At 34.3% G+C, this 19,357-nt stretch overlaps 1 protein-coding gene across 1 annotated transcript in view; it reads right to left on the bottom strand.

Annotated features, from left to right (window-relative positions):
* The window catches only part of LOC114335635 (serine proteinase stubble), a 326,052-nt gene that overhangs the window by 256,058 nt on the left and 50,637 nt on the right, over nt 1-19,357 (bottom strand). Inside the window, exon 2 of the mRNA XM_028285901.2 lies at nt 923-1,025. Within this exon, the coding sequence (XP_028141702.1) occupies nt 923-1,025 (103 nt within the window). The remainder of the gene's footprint in view (nt 1-922; nt 1,026-19,357) is intronic.

Raw genomic sequence — 19,357 nt, forward strand, 5'->3', positions numbered from 1 at the left:
TCTGCGACCCATTGAACGACTCTTGGCCACGTTGGAATAATTTTTCTGGCTTCATTCTACTGCCGTGTATTTATTCGGTTCTACTGTTTTATGGTCTGTAGTAGTAGATTCAGGTTTCATCAAAAGTTAGCAGCCGATGTCAAAAGTCCAACGAATTGGTCTTCATAGGGTCCAAATATTGGGAAGTGGTCATACGATTATGTTTTTAGTCAGTGGTTAGCAAACGTGGCAACCATCGGCAAGATAATATTTTCATATTCAAAACTTCGTTCCAAATATGACAACTGCGCTTTTTACTAATTTACGTAGCCTCTGCCAATTCACGCACCTTCACTTTACGATCAGCAAAACCATTTCATGGACGTTTTTCAAATTGTCCAGTGTAGGTAACTACATCGGTGGGCCGTCCAGTGCATTATTTCTACAATATAGATATACGACCATTACAGAACTAGTCACGTAATCAGAAGAGTAATCTGACGAAACATTATGTAGCCCTGTAATATTTTTCCAGTTTTTCTTTTTGTTTCCTTCGACGTTTTATTTCTCAAATAATAATGTTTACTGAGAGGCCAAAAATCGTTTTTCTCCCCAAACACGTGAACTTTATACAGCTATCAAAATATGTTATTGGCCGCATCGCGCTATTTAGTAGATGCCTTAAAAAGGTTAGACTTTCTAGAACTAATGTTTTTTTTTCAGATTACAGCGCCCTAATTTCCGAAGGAGGATACTTATCAGGTCACCAGATATTAAAAACTAAATACCATTTTGGTCGTCAAGGCATTCTTTTGTTATACTATAGTAGTTGTAAGTAAAATAAAAAGCGAATTTCGTTAATAAATTTTTTTGACTTTTTACACGTCCGAAATAACAATTTAGAGAGAGAAAAAAAATTATAAATTAATTTTTATCTACTTACCCACTGTATTCGTTATAAATGCTGGTTGCATATTATATACAGGTGATGAACTACATATTTCTAATAAAAAAGTGACTAAAGTAACTAAGGCAGCTGGCAGCATCTGTAACAAAATAATTTCAAAGTTAATAAAAAGTTATTATTTTAACATAATGTAGATTTATTTATAATCACAACCATTGTTTGGTTCTGGGGGTATTTTGCAAGTATTCAAGTAAGTAATCATAACCACATTTTTTAACTTTCACAATTTCAACCATCTTTTCAATTTTAATAGTGGGATTACTTATTTGATTTTAGATTCACTGATGATGGACCGATAGGTTTGAAAACGTTCTGATAAACTCATTTTATTGAATCCATTGGGATTCTAAAAATTTTTAGTAAATATACCTTTTACATAGAAGTGGTTTTTACTTCATGTTCCAGTTTGTTTAACTATAAGGTATACAGCCAACCCAGGGATCTACCCCTTTTTAGGTTAATAAAAAATATCATTAAGTAAATGAAATAGTTATTTATGTATCAAGGGCATTAAATAGATGTTTGCACCCTAAGGGTGACAAGCTTATAAACTCGAGCGTCTCTGGCCATAGAGTTTATATGTCGCCCGAGGGTATAAACATCTAATAATTCACGTGGTGCATACAAAATTTTATGTCATACCGGTTAATTGCACCAATTAATGTTTTATTTTTATTTTATATTAATTACAAGTAATATTGTATCGCAGCAGGTATTTAGTACTGTTGCTAGGGAAGTGATGTTGGTTAGCAATTTGTTATTACGTAAAAAAGTTTTTCTGTGTGATATTGTCAAAAAAAAATCAACGCTAAACTTAACTCAACGCTATTGATTTGGTGTATTTGCAGTTTTCCTGTCTCTTCTTGAACCCAAGATATATACCCGCAAAAAATATGCCGTTTTGTATCTACCGAGTCCTATAGCTGGCTTATGGTCGAAAGTCACAAACCACACCGGTTCTGAATCGGCACTGACCCCCTCTTGAAACACAGAAAAAAAATTTAGATCGTTGTAACTTTTCCACACACATACACACATACATACAAACATTTCTCCTTTTTTAAATAGAAATTGGATAAAATTTCTAAGTTCGGTAACTTTTGAATGGTATAGCCGATTTTCAAAACTAAACAAACATGCGTTGGAAAGGAAATGATCAATACTCTCAGAAGCCGCAAAGATAGGACTTAAATTTTGTAAATTTTTGAGAGTTTTGGGGACGAGAACTAAAAACAGACCCTAAAAAGAAGGACCGTAAAATCCACAACCTTGGATTAAAATGGATGGTTGATATATGTATGGGCGAGTCTTTCCCTGTACTTTAAGATGGGATTTGGCCCAATTTTCAATTCAGTCAGATTTGAAAATATAAAATTTCGTGATATAGTGTCGCATGTACGGGGTTATGCGCCACTGGCGAGAAGTGGCGTTCTCTGGGATAATCGACTAAAGAAAATTAATTTCCCTTGTGGATTTAAAATCTAATTTGTAAAAACACTATTATAAATGCTATTAAAAATAAACTTTAGTAACTCTTCGTTTGCCTCATCGTATTCCTTAAACCGTATCTTTCCCACGTTGCTCGACAAGGTGAATCATTTCGGTTCATATATTTTAAATAGACGTCGAGGGAATCTGGTTGAAAAGATATTTTTGCAAGAATTTTCTTGGTTCAGTTAGTAGTCTGTTTAATTTCTCTACGCTAAAATAACTTTTAACTTTGCCGGAAACATCGCCATGGATAAGAAACTAGTCTATTAATATTAAATTATGTCCTAATTTTTAGATAGAGCTTGTGGCTTTATGAAGGTTAAGAGATTGTTGGAATTTTTACTTGAAAAACTTTATTTTGTTTTAGCTTTAGTTTATTTAAATTTGAATAAACATTTTATAAAATTAAGAGATAACATTTTTATATAACTTTCTATATAAAGCTGTACCATCGTACAACTGCATACCATTAAAATATATCCACTAAAAACTATATCACACCTAGAAATATGGTAATGTAAGATTTAAAGAAGTTACAATATAGCCAGTATCATAATTTGATATTTTTTCCTTCCGCTTTCCCTTTTATATCCAATCGCATCAACTCTAATACTTTTACCAACATCTAATACTTTTTATTTCTTAGCATGTGACCAATGTAGCTCATTTCTTTTTTTTCTTTCATAGTGGTTAGTATTTATTTTCTTTTTGTATCTTTTCTAATGTTTTCGTGTTTGTTACATATTGTGTCCATCATATTTTACACATTCGACGATACTTACTTACTTTCCGTGTCTGGAACACCAACAACTTTAAATTCTGTATTTCCAATGGTTGGCCACATAGATGGCCCTGTCATTTGCTATAATTAAGTCTTGTTCTGTGCAGGTCTCTCTCATCTCTGTGCATGATAGTAGATGCCGGCTGGTCTGAACCGCGCCACAGTCGCAGGTATCGTCCTCCTGGTATCCCCATTTTTTCAGGTTACTAGCACAACGTGAAACGCCGGTTCTTAGTCTGTTTAGCGCTTTCCAAGTCGGATACGGTAAATTGTGTCCAGCAGCCATTTCCTCCGAGGGAGAAAAATGTTTCGCGGTAGCTGACGCTTGCCATAGGTGTATTCGGCGCATCTCTGGCGCTTCGGGGATGGATCTTGATGTTTTCAGGAAGCTTTTCCGAGATCTTAGTCTGCTTGGCTGAGTTTGGTAGTCATATAAGGGGTGTCTTCGGTCCGTCTCCTGCCTTTTCCGTTCTACCTCTGACGTGACCTTCCTCCTGATAGGTGGTGGAGCAATTCCAGCAATGGGGTATACCTCTTCGATAGGTGTCGGTTTCAGGCAACCCGATATTATACGGACCGTTTCATTTAGAGCCACGTCGACGTTCTTTGCGTGAGCAGAGTTTGCCCATACTGGTGCTCCAAACTCCGCGGCCGAAAAACATAATGCCAAGGCAGAAATGCGGAGAGTGTGTGGTTGTGCTCCCCATTTTGTATTAGTTAGCTTGCGGATGATATTATTTCTGGCACTTACTTTCTTCTTGACATCTTGACAGTGGTATCGGTAAGACAGAGTTCTATCCAGACGGACGCCAAGGTATTTTGGCGTCTTGTTGTGTTCCAGCATCTGACCACGCCATTCCACCTCCAGCGACCTTCGGGCATGCTTGTTTCTCAGGTGGAAAGCACATACCTGGGTTTTTGTGGGATTGGGTTTCAGATGGTTTTTATCATAGTATAGAGCTAAGTCTCCCAGGGCATCTGTCAGTTTCACTTCGACTTCATTGAAGGTTCTTCCCTGAGCTGCCACCGCTGTATCATCAGCGTAAATAAATTGCCTTGTTTGTTGGTGTATGGGTTCGTCGTTGGTGTATATGTTGTATAGAATCGGCGCGAGGACACTTCCCTGTGGTAGCCCATTTTTTTGGTCCCTCCACCGACTGTTCTTGGACTGGAGCGTTACGTAGAAGCGTCTATTCTGGAGGAGACATTTCACTAACCTTGTTAGTCGGAAATCCTTTGTAGTTTCGTAGAGTTTTGCGAGTAGCCGTTGATGGTTAACTGTATCATGGGCGGCAGTTAGGTCTATGAACGCTACTCCTGTTATTTCCTTCCGTTCAAAACCATCTTCAATATGTTGGGTGAGATTAAGAATTTGACTGCAGCAGCACTTTCCGGGCCTGAATCCTGCTTGTTCTGGAATAATTTTAGTCTCCACATATTCTGCGATCCGGTTCAGTATCATTCTTTCAAAGGCCTTGAAAAGGTGGCACAAGAGAGATACAGGTCTAAAACTCTTTGTATCCGCCGGATCCTTCCCTGGTTTTAAGAGGGCTACCACTCTAGCTTTTCTCCAGATTTTGGGGATTTGTAATATACGGATGCAACAATTCATCATTTTTACGAGCCACTCTACGGTTTTTAGTCCAAAGTTCTTTATTTGCTCTGTTCGTATGTCGTCCAGGCCAGCCGCTTTATTATCTTTCATTTGATGGATCGCGCCTCTCATCTCCTCTAGACAAAAAGAGGTACCTAGAACATCTCTTTCTTCGTCGATATTCCGTTGAGCTCTCACCTTGTTCTTTCTTGATGTCGTCTTACCGTTCATTAGAAGATGATGGGCTATCTGATCGGGTGTGACTTCTGTCATGTTGACTGCCGGAGCAGCGGGATCGTTGCCAAGATTCCGAATCAGCTTCCAGGCACGTCTGCTGTTTTGTTTCATGTCCAGACTCGTGACCAGCTTGCACCACCTTTCCGTTCTGTTGGCGGATATCGCATGTAACATTTCCTCCCCAACCTGTATTGTCGCTTCCGAGAAAGGGTCTTCTTCATATAGCTGTTCGTATCTTTTAAGTAGGGGTTTAGATTCTTCATTGAGCCCCGCTATGTACTCAGTTCGACAACCTCTAGGGATAAATTTCCGTGATACTTGCTTTACGATTTCTACAAATTTATCGTATGAATCAGGGCAAGGTTCTAGCTGGGAAACTTCTTGATCCAATGTTTCAGAGAATTTTTCCCATTTTGCTTTAGTAAAGTTGAACCTCCTCTTGAAAGGAACAATTTCGTATCTGATTGCCGCGTTGGAAAGACAAATTATTGGTCTGTGCTGTGTCTTTGGGAGGGCGCTTCCAACGATTTTTGTCACCTGGTCTCCAATTCTGTCGCTGACAAATATATTGTCTGGGTTGTAACCTCTGCGCCATCTTCCGCTGTTGAACGACGCAGGCTGCTTTGGATCGTGAATAAGTTTTAGGTTCATGCTTTCAGCCCATTTTTCTAGTTCTTCGCCATTGGAATCTGTTTCGTTGTAACCCCACGCGACACTGTGACAGTTGAAGTCACCCAGTACGAATTTGATTTGCTGTGATTGAAAGTTATTCGGTTCCTCAAAAGCAAAGTCAGCGTTTGGTGGTTTGTAGATTGACGTTACTGTACAGGAGTTTATCTCCACTGTGAGGATCTCGATGTCATTTTGATCTGTTAGAGATGTGGATGCTACGTCGATATCTGGTCTGACGAAGACTGCGCTACCATATTGGTCATGTGGTCTCTCCAGTATGAGCTTTATACCCCGAATCCTTGGTCTGCGGCTTGCAGTACCTCTATGGGCTTCTTGAACCAGTAGAACATCGACACTATGTTCTCTGCACATATTAGACAATAGGTCTTCTTTATCTGCTGATAGTCCTTCAATATTAATTGAGGTCGTCATCAAAAATGGCCTTGATAAAGACCGTTTTGATTTTGATTGCACCTGTGTTGTTGGTGCACCGGTGTTGAAAGGATTAGCCGACATTACTCGTTTCCAGGGGACGCCCGATTGTATTCACAAGTGATCACAATCTACGTGGAGGCTCCTTTCATGTCCCCTCATGTAATAGCTCATTCGACGATAACACCACCTCATAGTTGGCAAGTATTTTTTAAGTTGCGGGCATAATTTGTCAAGAATTCAGCTATATACCTATAAAAGGACAGAGAATACGTAGTATCTTAATAAGTACATACTCTAGTTATAATTTATATTTCCATTTTTCAATTGCATATTACTGCTTTCTAATTATTTAAAGCGGTTCTGGTCATCTCAAAGCGTCGTTTTGTATCAACGTTGCGGTTCCACTGTTGACGCAGCTCACATCCCAAGTAATTGTATCTGCGTATTTTCTCTAAAGCTTTTTCTTTTATTTAGATTGTTTCGTCGTCAATCTTGTCCTTACTGACAATCATAATTTTTTTGTTTTCAGAGCTATTACATACCTCTCGCAGTATTGCATAGTGCCATCAATCAAAATTTGCCGCTCGGCTCTAGTGTTGCTCAAATGCAAGACCAAGACGAGACTTAGACAGTCTTGGTCTTGGTCTTGCGTCAGTACATCTGGTCTTTGTCTTGGTCTTGATATTGCGCTCCCAGTCTTGGTAATGGTTTTGGTCTTGCAGCAAGAATCTTGCAAGTCTCGCAGTTGCCCATTAGAATATTGCATATCGTAGAACAACGTAAGAGAGAGGTACATTTTAAGCTTGAATATCATAGCTATAGTAAAGACTAGCCAAATTAATAAACATCTAAACAACTGACACCGATTGACAACTGACACAGTGATCTCTGTCTATGTTCTAACTAACTAAAGTTAAAAATACCTCTTAAAACCCAAAAAATTTCATTTGCATATCTCAACCGATTTTAGAGCAATAAATAAATCGTCAGTTTGTAAGAAAAATTTCAACCCCTCCCTATTTGGTAAACAAAGCATTTATAAAGTAAACGTTTATAAAGTAAACTATCATTAGTAAGTGAATGAATAAAAAAACATAATGTTAAGAAAATATGAGGCTTTAGTTGGGTTTTAATTGCAGTATGCTATTATTGCATGCCAGAATAATAAGTTAGCATTATGATAGAATATCCAACAGAGTGAGAAAAAACACAGTTTGATTGGTACACCCGGTATACCCTGACAATAATTGACCTGTCTAGTAGTCTAGTAAAATAAAATTACACTACATGTAAATCAAAATGTAAATTCGTACAGGTTGAAACAAATTTTATATCAAAGTTTAGGTGGGTACAAAAGATATTTTCAAGAAAGTATCCAAATCATACAAGGGGATCATTGTTTAAATAATTAAAAAGGGGTCATTTATGCAAAAAATTACTTCTTTTTTAACTGCTGAGGTCATTCAATTACTAATGAAGGTCTATAGGATTGTTTTCTGTAAAGTTGAAGGGTAAGTCTTTCACATAAGTCTTACTAAATTAAATTTGACCCCCTATTTATTTAAATAATTAGACATAAAACTTTAAAAACAAATTTGCAAAAAATTATTTTTAGCGTTTTAAATAAGCACTATAAGATATCTTATTTTACAGGATAAATTGTGCTATGTTATCAGTATTAAGCAAAAAAAAATTGGTCGAAAAATATTTAATATTTTTTGAGATATTGAATTTGTTTATTAAATGTTACTATATTTTCAATTGCAAAATCGCGGTTGTTGCCAAAGAAATATTCACCTGTATTAAATCTTATTATTTTTATTTTTATATATATTTTCGATAAATGTATTGATAAATTTAAATTTCAATTAAACTGTCCCCTAAAATTGCATTTGAAAATGATTCAAATTTGTTTATAAATTTTGTTTTAATAACGTCGCGGTGATTAAATATTTTAAAATGCCGTTTCGATAATTGGGTTCCTGGGAATTTTTCACTAATTAACAAATTTTTTTGTCTTTTTTTCCTCTCTTTTTTTTTTCTTGGCATTGTATTACTACGGGCCCTTTTTAGGTTAAGTTTCATTAAGAATGTCGAATCTCTAAGTTGTAGATTCTAGACCTAAAAATATCAAGATTGGTCTAAAATCACTTAAATAAAGTGTGGCTACTTACTGAGTTACAGGGTTTTTTATTTAAAAATTTAAAAATTATTTTCACCAAGTACTTTCAAACTATTTGACGTATCCTTATCATACTTTACAGAAAGTGTGGGTACTATACAGTCTACTAAATTGTGATAAATAAAAGTTTCTAGCTACCACCAGAGGCGTACGACAGGGGCCAGTTAATGGTTGACCCTTCCCAAATTCTACGCCACTGAGGGAATTACTATTTTAGAGAAATTTTTCGATTCTCCAATACTTTCTATGTAAATAATATACTCTTTACTGGTAATGATTAAGTCATTAGTTTTCGAGATATTGGACGTTAAAAATGAAACGGCATAGTTATTTTGATTCATTCATTCATTCATTTTAAACTTCCAATATCTCTCAAACTGATGACTTCATAAATACCAATAAAGTTATTTACACACAAAGTATTGGAGAATCGAAAAATTTCGCTACAATAGTAATTCATTCAGTGGCGTAGAATTTGGGAAGGGTCAATCATTCACTATCCCCTGTCGTACGTCTCTGGCACTAGCTAGAAACGTTTATTAATCACAATTTAATAGGGTGTAAAAGAGCCACACTTTCTGCCAAGTATGATCAGGATACGTCAAATAGTTTTAAAGTACTTGGTAACAATAATTTTTAAATTTTTAAATAAAACACCCTGTAACTCAGTAAGTAGCCACATTTTATTTAAAAGATTTTAGTTAAATCTTAATATTTTTAGGTCTAGAATCTACGACTCAGAGATTCGACATTCTTAATAAAATTAACCATAAAAGGGCCCGTAGTAATATAACTCCAAGAAGAAAAAGAAGAAGAAAAAACGACAAAAAAATTTTGTTAATTAGTAAAAAAATCCCAGGAATCCAATGATCTAAACGGCATTTCAAAATACTTAATCCCCGCGACGTTATTAAAAAAACAAATTTGAATAATTTTCAAATGCCATTTTAGGGGGGAGTTTAACTGAAATTTGATATCAATACATTTATCGAAAATATACATAAAAATAAAAATATTGAGATCTTAAGCAGGTGAATATTTCTTTGCCAACAACCGCGTTTTTGCAATTGAAAATATAGTAACATTTAATAAACAAATTCAATATCTCAAAAACTATTAAATATTTTTCGACCAATTTTTTTTTTGCTTGATACTGGTAACATAGCGCAACTTAGTCTGTAAAAAAAGATATTTTATAGTGCTTATTTAAAACGCTAAAAATAGTTTTTTGCAAATTTGTTTTTAAAGATTTATATATAATTATTTAAATAAATAGGGGGTCAAATTTAATTTAGCAAGTCTTATGAGAAATATTTACTCTTCAACTTTGCAGAAAAAAATCCTATAGACCTTCGTTGGTAACTGAATGACGTCAGCAGTTAAAAAAGTAATTTTTTTGCGAAAATGACCCCTTTTTAATTATTTAAACAATGATCCCCTTGTATGATTTGGATACTTTCTTGAAAATATCTTTTGTACCCACCTAAACTTTGATATAAAATTTGTTTTAACCTGTACGAATTTACATATTGACTTTTTTTTATTTTATTAGGCTATAGCAACAATATCTATTATTACCGCGATATTTATAAAGAATAGAATAAGACCAAATATTAAAAAAATCACTTAAATTTTAATAACAATAGGTTTAGGAAATTTGAGATATTAAAAATGACCCGTTTTTAAGGTGGTGCCATGGACCTATAAATAAAGATGGGTGGTGCGTTAATTTCTTGGAGAAGTGTACTTATATCCTTAAAATAGTATTTCGGTATTATGTCTAAACGATATCCGGCATTATCTCTATACTTTTGTCTGGTTATGATACTTATAAATAATAGCCGCGCTGTTTCGGCAAATTTTGTTTAGTTTAGTGACCTCATAACACAGAACACAGGACACAGTCAGCAAAAACAATACATAATAGTCTTACTATAATAATGTAATACTAATAAAGATTTCTGGTGTTAAGATTCCTAGAAAACTAATAATGAAAAAAATTATTTATGTAAATTTGTATAAGTGCTAAGGTGACATATTTTTAAAAAGTTTGGATACGATATTGGGTATTATTGTAGGCGTTGCAACGCAGGAATGTTGTGTTATATGAATATGATTCTTCTTCTTCTTCTTGTGCCACTCCTATCGGAGATTGGAAATCATCAAAGCTACCCTGACTTTGACTTTGGCCATCAAGGCTGCCTGAATATGATTAGAAGACGACTATTCTCAAAACCAGGACAATTGGACAATTATTAATTTCAGAGCAAAGAAGTTGGCTGCTGAGTGCTGAGAAAGAATGCATGAATAAAAATTTTATATATACATTATAATAATGACCTCTGAGTACATGTCAAATGTGTCGAGTGTTCTTTTAATGGATACTTTGATTCACTATGTATGTTTATGGTATTGTTCGTAATGCGCATAAATCCAATTTTCAAAATTTTTGTTACAATTTTTTTTGTTTCTCATAGAGTATCTAAGAATATAGCCGAACTTATATACTTCCTAAAACGACCCTCAGTTCTAACTGCAAGACGCAAGAGTCTCGCAGGCTTAGTCTTGTTCTTGCTCAAGTCTTGCACGGTAAGTCTTGGTCTTGGTCTTGCTAAAATTAGGCGGTCTTGGTCTTGGTCTTGCGAAAACGCAAGAACAAGACCAAAACTGCAAAACCAAGACCGATTTTGGGCAACACTACTCTGCTCTTTAGTCCGCAAAGAGCATCGGATCGTGTGCATATCTGAGTTTATGCACTATTGTTCCGTTAAATGATATTCCTTCATTGATGTCTTCTAGTGCTTCTTTAAACATCTCTTCTGAGAACATAATAAAACGTTTAGGGGGTAGTACACATCCTTGTCGTTTTCCTCTTCTTATAGGTATCTCTTCAGAGTTTTCTCGGTCTACTCGTATTATGGCTCTCTGATATCGGTATAAATTTGTATTTCTCTGTTTGCCTTTTGTATTGTATTTTGTTGAAGGCTTTCCCAAAGTCAACTAGACATACCAATACGTCACAGTTGATATAAGTGTTTGTATAGTAAATAATGCGTCTCCAGAGAAAAAAAACTTTTCTTTCTAAGTCCTTCATGTATCACTCGCTAGGAGATCTAAAACATGGTCCACCATGTCGTTCATATCACAATGTCACACATAGTCTTATATTCTATACATTTCATTGCGTTGGGTTTTTTGGGTATTGGGATGAACTCAATATTAGCCATTCTTTTGGAGTTTCCCCAGTATAGTAAAGTTCGTTGAATAATTCTACTATTATATCAATGTGGTTCTGTTAGTAGTCTTAAGATTTCTGTAGGTATTTCATATGATTTTATGGATTTATCATGTTTTATACGTTTTATTGCTTTTTCAATTTTCCCTTTAGTAATGGTAGGTCCATTTCTACCTCAGTTCTATTGTCTCCATTCTTTTGTCGTCTTCTATTTCCCTTTCAATTAATAAACTGCTCGTCAAAAGTTAGGGATATAGAAATTTCTGCTGATTTTCATAGTTGATTTTTTCGAGAACAGACGGATTCCGCTATTTTTTTTTATTTTAGCCTTTTCTTTAATATTTACACAGTTGTGCAAAGGTTTACTCAAACTTATTTTTTGTACTTATACCGGGTGGAAGAAAAAAATATGTTTATCTTGTGTTAAGTTTGAGACACCCTGTAGGGAGAACGAGGTACAAATGTACATCAGAATAATATTGTAGTCTTATGTTTTGTGAACATACTGTTGTTTTAATGTCCCTGATATCTTTAGAAACAAAAAAAATAGACGGTTTTGTAATTTAACGTGTGTTTTAACCGAAACAAAAGTTTGAGACACCTTGTAGGGGGAAAAAGGCACAAAGTTGAGTATACCCCGATATTGTTTTGTAGTCTCACATTTCTTGAATATTTTATTTTTTTAATTTCTCTGATATCCTTAATAACAAAGAAACTAGATGGTGTTACTCTTTAATATGTTTTTCTATGTTTCACATGTGTGACGTGACGCATTTCGTCGGTTAAAACACATATTAAAGAGTAATATCGTCTAGTTTTTTTGTTATTGAAGATATCAGAGAAATTAAAAAAATTAGAGTATTCACAAAATATGAGACTACAACAAAATATCGAGGTATACTCACCTTTGTGCCTTTTTCTCCCTACAAGGTGTCTCAAACTTTTGTTTCGGTTAAAACACATGTTAAATTACAAAACCGTCTATTTTTTTTTATTTCTAAAGATATCAGGGACATTCAAAAAAAGAAATGTTCACAAAACATAAGACTACAATACGATTTCGATATATACTCCCATTTGTACCTCGTCCTCCCTACAGGGCGTCTCAAACTTAACATAAGAAAAACATTTCTTTTCTTCCACCCGGTATAAGTACAAAAAAAAGTTTGAGTAAACCTTTGCACAACTGTGTAAATACTAAAGAAAAGTCTAAAATAATAAAAAAAAAAAATTAGCGGAATCCGTTAATCTGTACACGAAAAAATCTACTATAAAAATTCAGCAGAATTTTCTATATCCCTAACTTTTGACGAGCAGTTTATTTTGTTGTTTTTGATCAATTTGATTCCAGTACCTCTTTTGTATATGTATATGCCAGCTGTATATGTAAATTAATGCTGTCATGCTAATTTTTTCATTTCTGTACATTTTTCTAAAGGCCACAATGTATTCGCATCTTTGAGTTTTGGTTTGATTGTTTTATTTACATTTTTGTATTGTTGTTCGTTTCTAGTCTTGTATTTCGTTCTTTACGATAGTAATGACTTTATTTCTTGTGTCATCCATTTTTTAATTTTGGGGGATGTATGGCCCTCCAGTTGTTGTTGTATGATGTTCCTTCTCCGTGCTGTCTAATGTTAAAATACGAATAAATCTAACAAATAGTGCAAATTATTGATCACTTCTTCTGTTACCGTATATTTAGTTTTCTTGTCAAAAACTACTCAATTAGATGCAGTTTGGAAAAATCGATATGTTTTTAGTGAAAAGGGTCATCTTTTTAATTATTCATTAAAAAAGTCATATATTAAGTAGTGACGAAATGCTGATACAATTTTTATTCGCGTGTTTTTCGTTATCGTAAAGAAGATAATTGAAAATTTAACCATGAATACCATCCAATTATGTTTATATCCTCTTAGAGTGTCTACCTCAAGTTTCTAAGAAGAGCTTAATATTTGCATGTAAATTGAAAGATTAAATCAGATTCGAATCAATAAAGCGGGCAAATAAAACTATAAAAAACTTTTAAAAATGTTCACCTCCTACACAAGACAAAAATATTTTTACTTAAAAAAGATGTTTTCAGTAGGGTGTGTTAGCGGGATAGCATACTACTTTCCCATATGCTGACCCCGTAGTCTTAATATTGTATTGTAAATTCGTCTCTTTGTGTCTCCTCTTATATTGTTTGCGATAAAATTGAATTAATGGCCGAATTATCGCTTGTCTCCCTTTTATTATATTTTATTCATTTCGTCTTCTACTAGATTATTTCCTAATTAGTTTTGTGGTTCTTATTCAGTTGTTACGTAGAATCTTCTTTGAATTATCCTGATTAAAAAGATGTGTCTCTCTTTTGAAAAACGTTTATTTTTTTAACGAATTCTTTCTTAACACTAGAAGCACCAGAGCGGTCATTTTGACTGCTTTCTATTTTTGATCCTCTGTATTACTTATTCCTAGTTGTTTTAGATACTTGATAATTTAGGACTTTTCCTAAATCTACTTGAGGATTATAATTTCTACTTTATAGGTACTTAGTGTAATTACTTTTTGATCTATGTTAACATATACCTAGAAGCACCAGGGCGGTCATTTTGACTGCTTTCTATTTTTGACCCTGTGTATTACTACTTATTCATAGTTATTCTAGAAACTTAAAAATTTAGGACTTTGCTACATCTATTTAAGGATTTCAAGTTCTCTTTTGCAGGTAGGTACTTAGTGTAATTACTTTTTGAATATGTTGATGTCTACCTAGAAAAAATGCGGTCCTTATTACGGAGGAGAAGTACCATATCTGAGCGATGATGAACAGATAAATTTGCACTTGCGTCGGTAATACGGAACCTATTTACAGAGACATGTATATTTTGCTACACCTACAGCTGGTTAAAATATATCCATCGACGCACAGCTTTTTCCCACAAAAGCAAGATATCACTTCACTCAGTACATGGCGTATAAACCCGATAAGTTTGGAGTCAAATTCTGGCTTACAGCTAATGTCTAGTCCAAATATTTATTGCACGGATTTCCTTACCCACGGAAAGGTGAACAACGACCAGACAATCAACTTCTAGGGAAACATGTAATTAGCCATCTAATGGGCCCATTTATGAATAAGGAAAGAAATGTCACGACATATAAAAAGTATTACGAAAGAAGGCTACCAGCAGTACTGGAACAATTAAACGAGCAAAAAAAGATATTCCTCCGTCAATAAAAAACGAAAAGATGGAATTGTACAAATAAAAAATTTTCATATACGAAGACTTGAGCTAACCAGGGAAACCAGGTTTACCAGAGAAAAATGATCAAAAATGGTCTAGCGCTGAATTCTCTATACTCAAACAATATTGAAATAGGCATAGACAAAAAGGAGAAACCTAAAACTATTACCTACTACAACCATAAAAATACGGAGTAGACGTTGTAGATCAGATAGCCATACAGTGCTCAACCAAATCAGTTTCAAGAAAATGGTCGTTGCAGACTTTTTTTAATATCTTAAATATGGTAGGAAGAAATGTTTGGATTCTGTATAAGGAAGTTACTGGTTGTCAAATGTCTGGGCAAACTTTCCTACTTCAGTTAGCAGAAGAATTGCGACAAGATCATCTGACTAAAGGCAGAACAACCTCAACGGAAACAAATCAGAGATACAACACCTCAATCAAATAATAAACGTAAGCAGTGACAAAAGCTATAACAATATCTCGGACATATGATGCGGAGCGAGAAGTACGGCATCCGCTGTCTCATAATGCAAGTAGCGGTAGATAGCAGAAGAAGCATTGGAAGAAGACGAATTTCATGTCTGAGGAACCTGGGGAATCGTTTGGATGGAGCTCAAAAAACTATTCAGAGCTACTGACTCAAAAATTAAAATAGCTATGATGATTGCCAACCTCCGTAGCAGAGATAGCACCTGAAGAAGAAGAACTGGAAAACTGGAAACTAAAACTAAAATAAAATATGTGGAAGTCATATACCTATGTAGAAAATTTGTGTGTAGGTTTTATTATACAAGCAAAATTAAAAAATTTGGCTTCGACATAAATTGTGCTTAAATAATTTATTTAAATTAACTAAATGTCTTTTGTTTGTAGGTATTAACTCAATATAGGTTTGTTTTCAATTAAAAAACGGTACGAAAACGACTGGCGATAGAAAAATCTAATACCCGTCATCTTGACCGCTCCGGTGCTTCTAGGTATGCAAAAATGTTGGTGCTTCTAGTGTTAAAGTGGTCTAAAAGATTATAATAATATTTAAACTGATCCTAACACGTTATTGGCCGATTTCTGGATACAAACTCGTTTTGGAACCGAAGAACTAGGTTCACACCACTCTTTAGCCTCTTGTTTTATTTCAGGATCCTGGTGATAGAGTTAAGAGTCACCTGTAGTGAGGAATTATGAGACACATCTCTCTGAAACCTAATGGTAGGGGAATTATGAACACATCTTTCTGAAACCTAATGGTAGGGGAGCCCAAGCGGGGATTTTTGCAGTTACTTGAGCGCGTCAGATTAGCATATGGGGAGAAACCTGGTACCCTGTAGATGTACCTCTACCATATATTGGCTCTTAACACAGGGGAGTTCGTTAAGGGGGGCCCGAAAAACAAAATCTATCCTTAGAAGAACTCGAAATTGTCAGATTAAGATAAGGTAAGTTAAGTACATGCAAAAGAGTGTATATTTCAAAAATTTGATGATTTGAGCCGGGCATAAGGAAATGGGTGAGTTTCAAAGTTTCACAAGAAAAAAGCTAATATTTCGCGAAATGAATGACAGATCGAAAAACTAAAAAATATGTGCTCAATATTTTTTAAAAATCTATGGAATGATACCAAACAAAACTTCCCACGGAGAGAGGTGGGGGTTAAATTTAATATTTTAAATACGAATCCCGAGATATTTCGCGAAATGAACATCAGATCGAAAAACTGTAAAATACACTTATTCAATATTTTTGAAAAATGTATCGAATGGCACCAAACACGACCCCCGACGGAGGTGGTGTGGAGAGTTACTTTAAAATCTTAAATTTGAGCTCCCATTTTTTAGTGCTGATTTGGATTCCTTATGCAAAAATAAGTAACTATTATTCGAAACAGTTTTTCGAATTATGGATAGATGGCGTTATAATCGGAAAAAACCATTGTTGGAAATGAAAAATTAAATTAAAAAATGGCAAGCGCCCACTAAAATGGAAAACTTTACTTAACTTTTTTTGGTTTTAGGACCTACTCTTCACAACCCAATAGGTCCCCAAAGCGCTCGAGTGACTGCACATTTAGCATACTTCGCTCCCCTACTATAATACTTCAGTCAAAATATTGCTTAAATTGGCCAATGAGATGATTAGGGCTTCTACTAAATCTTTTTAAGCGTTGATTGAAATACGCTTTAAGTCACTCAGTTCTTCAAGGCTTTCACGACCACGTTTAAATTCAGCAGCCTGCATTTCTATTGTACTAATTGAAGGCAAAGAGTCCTTATAAACTTTCAACGTTCGTTCATAAATTTACTTTTCTTTTAGACCTTACTAAAATAAAAATTCAATCATTGCGCGATACTTGATTCCACTTGCATTGTAACAAATACTGTAACAATGGAAGTCTAAATGGCTTGTAAACATAAAATGAATTAACAGATTGAATCGAAATTTCACATAGTATGTACTTGTGAAGCATGTGTCAACATATTAACAAAAAATTTAGGCTAGTAGCAACTCCCTCCCTTATCGAATCGCAAAATTTATTGAACAGCCTATTATCTTTATTATCTTTAATTTGATTAGGTAGTCGGCAAAATACTTTATTGGCGAAATGAAATTGGTGTTGCTCCGAGAAACCATATGGAAAAACAAATATCTGACCACGGAAAGCAAAATAACATACATGAATTGTATATAAGACAACAGTAAGACCAATCCTAACATATGCAGCTAAGACTAGAACAGATGTAAGAAAGACGAAATAACAAATCAACAATATCGAAATGAAAGTAATAAGATCAATAGCGGGCATATCATTAAGAGACAGACAAAGCAACAGAAGTATACGCGAACAATGCAAAATTCAAAATATTAACAGGTGGAAAAAACAAGAAACAAAATTGAAACGAAGATATAAATAATCATATATATTTATTCATATTTATCATTTTAAATATCTGTAAAAACAACAAGCCGTAGAACAGAAGAACCGTTGGAAACCGCCGAAGACAATGTACAATCAAAAACAACTGAAACAGAATAAGAGGCAGACAAATAGAAGTAATCGCATGAAGAAGTAGAAGATGAAATTAGTCCGAATTTATTTTAGAGACCAAAAGTAACCATGAAATTCGTCCGATGACATCATGAAATTCGTCCGATTTTAAATTTGTCAATTTTATAATGGAGATGAATGCAAAAATTCATTAGAAAAACTAGGGCTTTGTTTTATTTTGATTGTTCACTTTGGCTAGGTAAAACTAATCTTTATTGTTATAATATTCATGACACAAGTTGTCGCAAATTACTCTCAAGTATTTGTTGTTTTGAACTATTTTTGTTTAGATGGAAGTAGTTTACAGGTAATCCTTCATTATAACATTCATGACGCCAGTAGTCGCATATTGTTGACGCTTTAAAAAAAATTCAGGTAAAACATAAAAGAATAAAAAACCGCCAAACGCCGTAAAAATGAGTAGCGCATACAATATTCCAGCTACAAAAGATCTGATATGAATATTACGTGGCGCAAAAATGTAGTTTCATTTTGACGGAAAATAAAATTCTGATTTTATTTTAAACGATTTTTCCATAATATTTGCTAAATTTGAAGTAAAACGCCCCACAAAATAGTAACTTTGATACAGTTTGAATTTTGAAACCCTTTTGTGGCGCGATTACTTCAAATTTAGCAACGATTATGAAAAAATCGATTAAAATAAACCTAAAATTTTATTTTGCATCAAAATGAAAATACAGTTTCGCGCCACGTAATATTCATATCAGATCTTTTGTAGCTGCAATATTGTATGCGCCACTCATTTTTACGGCGTTAGCGGTTTTTTAGTCTTGTATCAGGAGTTTTTCGAAGATTTTTTATAAATTAAATGTATGAAGTTGAATGCAATTTTTGTCGATTACACGTTAAGCTTTATAAATGGTCGCCTTTGTCGCATTATCTCCCGACTGATCTAGTGTCCATCGAATGTACACTAGATTTTTTTTCTATTCGAAATAGATTGAAAAAAAAATATTGGGATGACCGGTTAATGAAGTCAGATTGCCCGTTGCCAGATCAAATTTAGCGTCGTAACCACTACAACTGCATAAACCATTTCGGGAATAATCGTTAATTTTATTATAATTTTGTAGCTTAATAACTTCTAAACGGCTTAACCGATTTTGATCACTAAACATGAGTTTGAAACGTATTGACAAGTAGTATTTGAAGCATCTAAGGTCAGGTGTGATAACTGAAGCTATTACAGGAATTATTGAGCTTGAAAAACCTTTTTCTCCATAGGAAATAGATTTGATCATATTTATGAAGCCTATAACTTAAAAATTCAAATTTTTTTGGCTATGAAGTATACACCACCAGATTCGTCTAGAGTTCTTCTAGAAACTTTCAGTTATTGGTGCAATTAGTAGGTTGAAATTTTGAGTAATTGTCGAAAAACCAAAATTTTCAAAGTTTAGTTTTTCAGTTTTCCGGCGATACTGAGTCGTGTGTATGTCTGATCCTGACTTCTTAAACATCATTTAAAAGCTTAA

The sequence above is a fragment of the Diabrotica virgifera genome, chromosome 6, assembly GCF_917563875.1.
Source record: "Diabrotica virgifera virgifera chromosome 6, PGI_DIABVI_V3a".
NCBI classification, from domain to species: Eukaryota; Metazoa; Arthropoda; class Insecta; order Coleoptera; family Chrysomelidae; genus Diabrotica; species Diabrotica virgifera.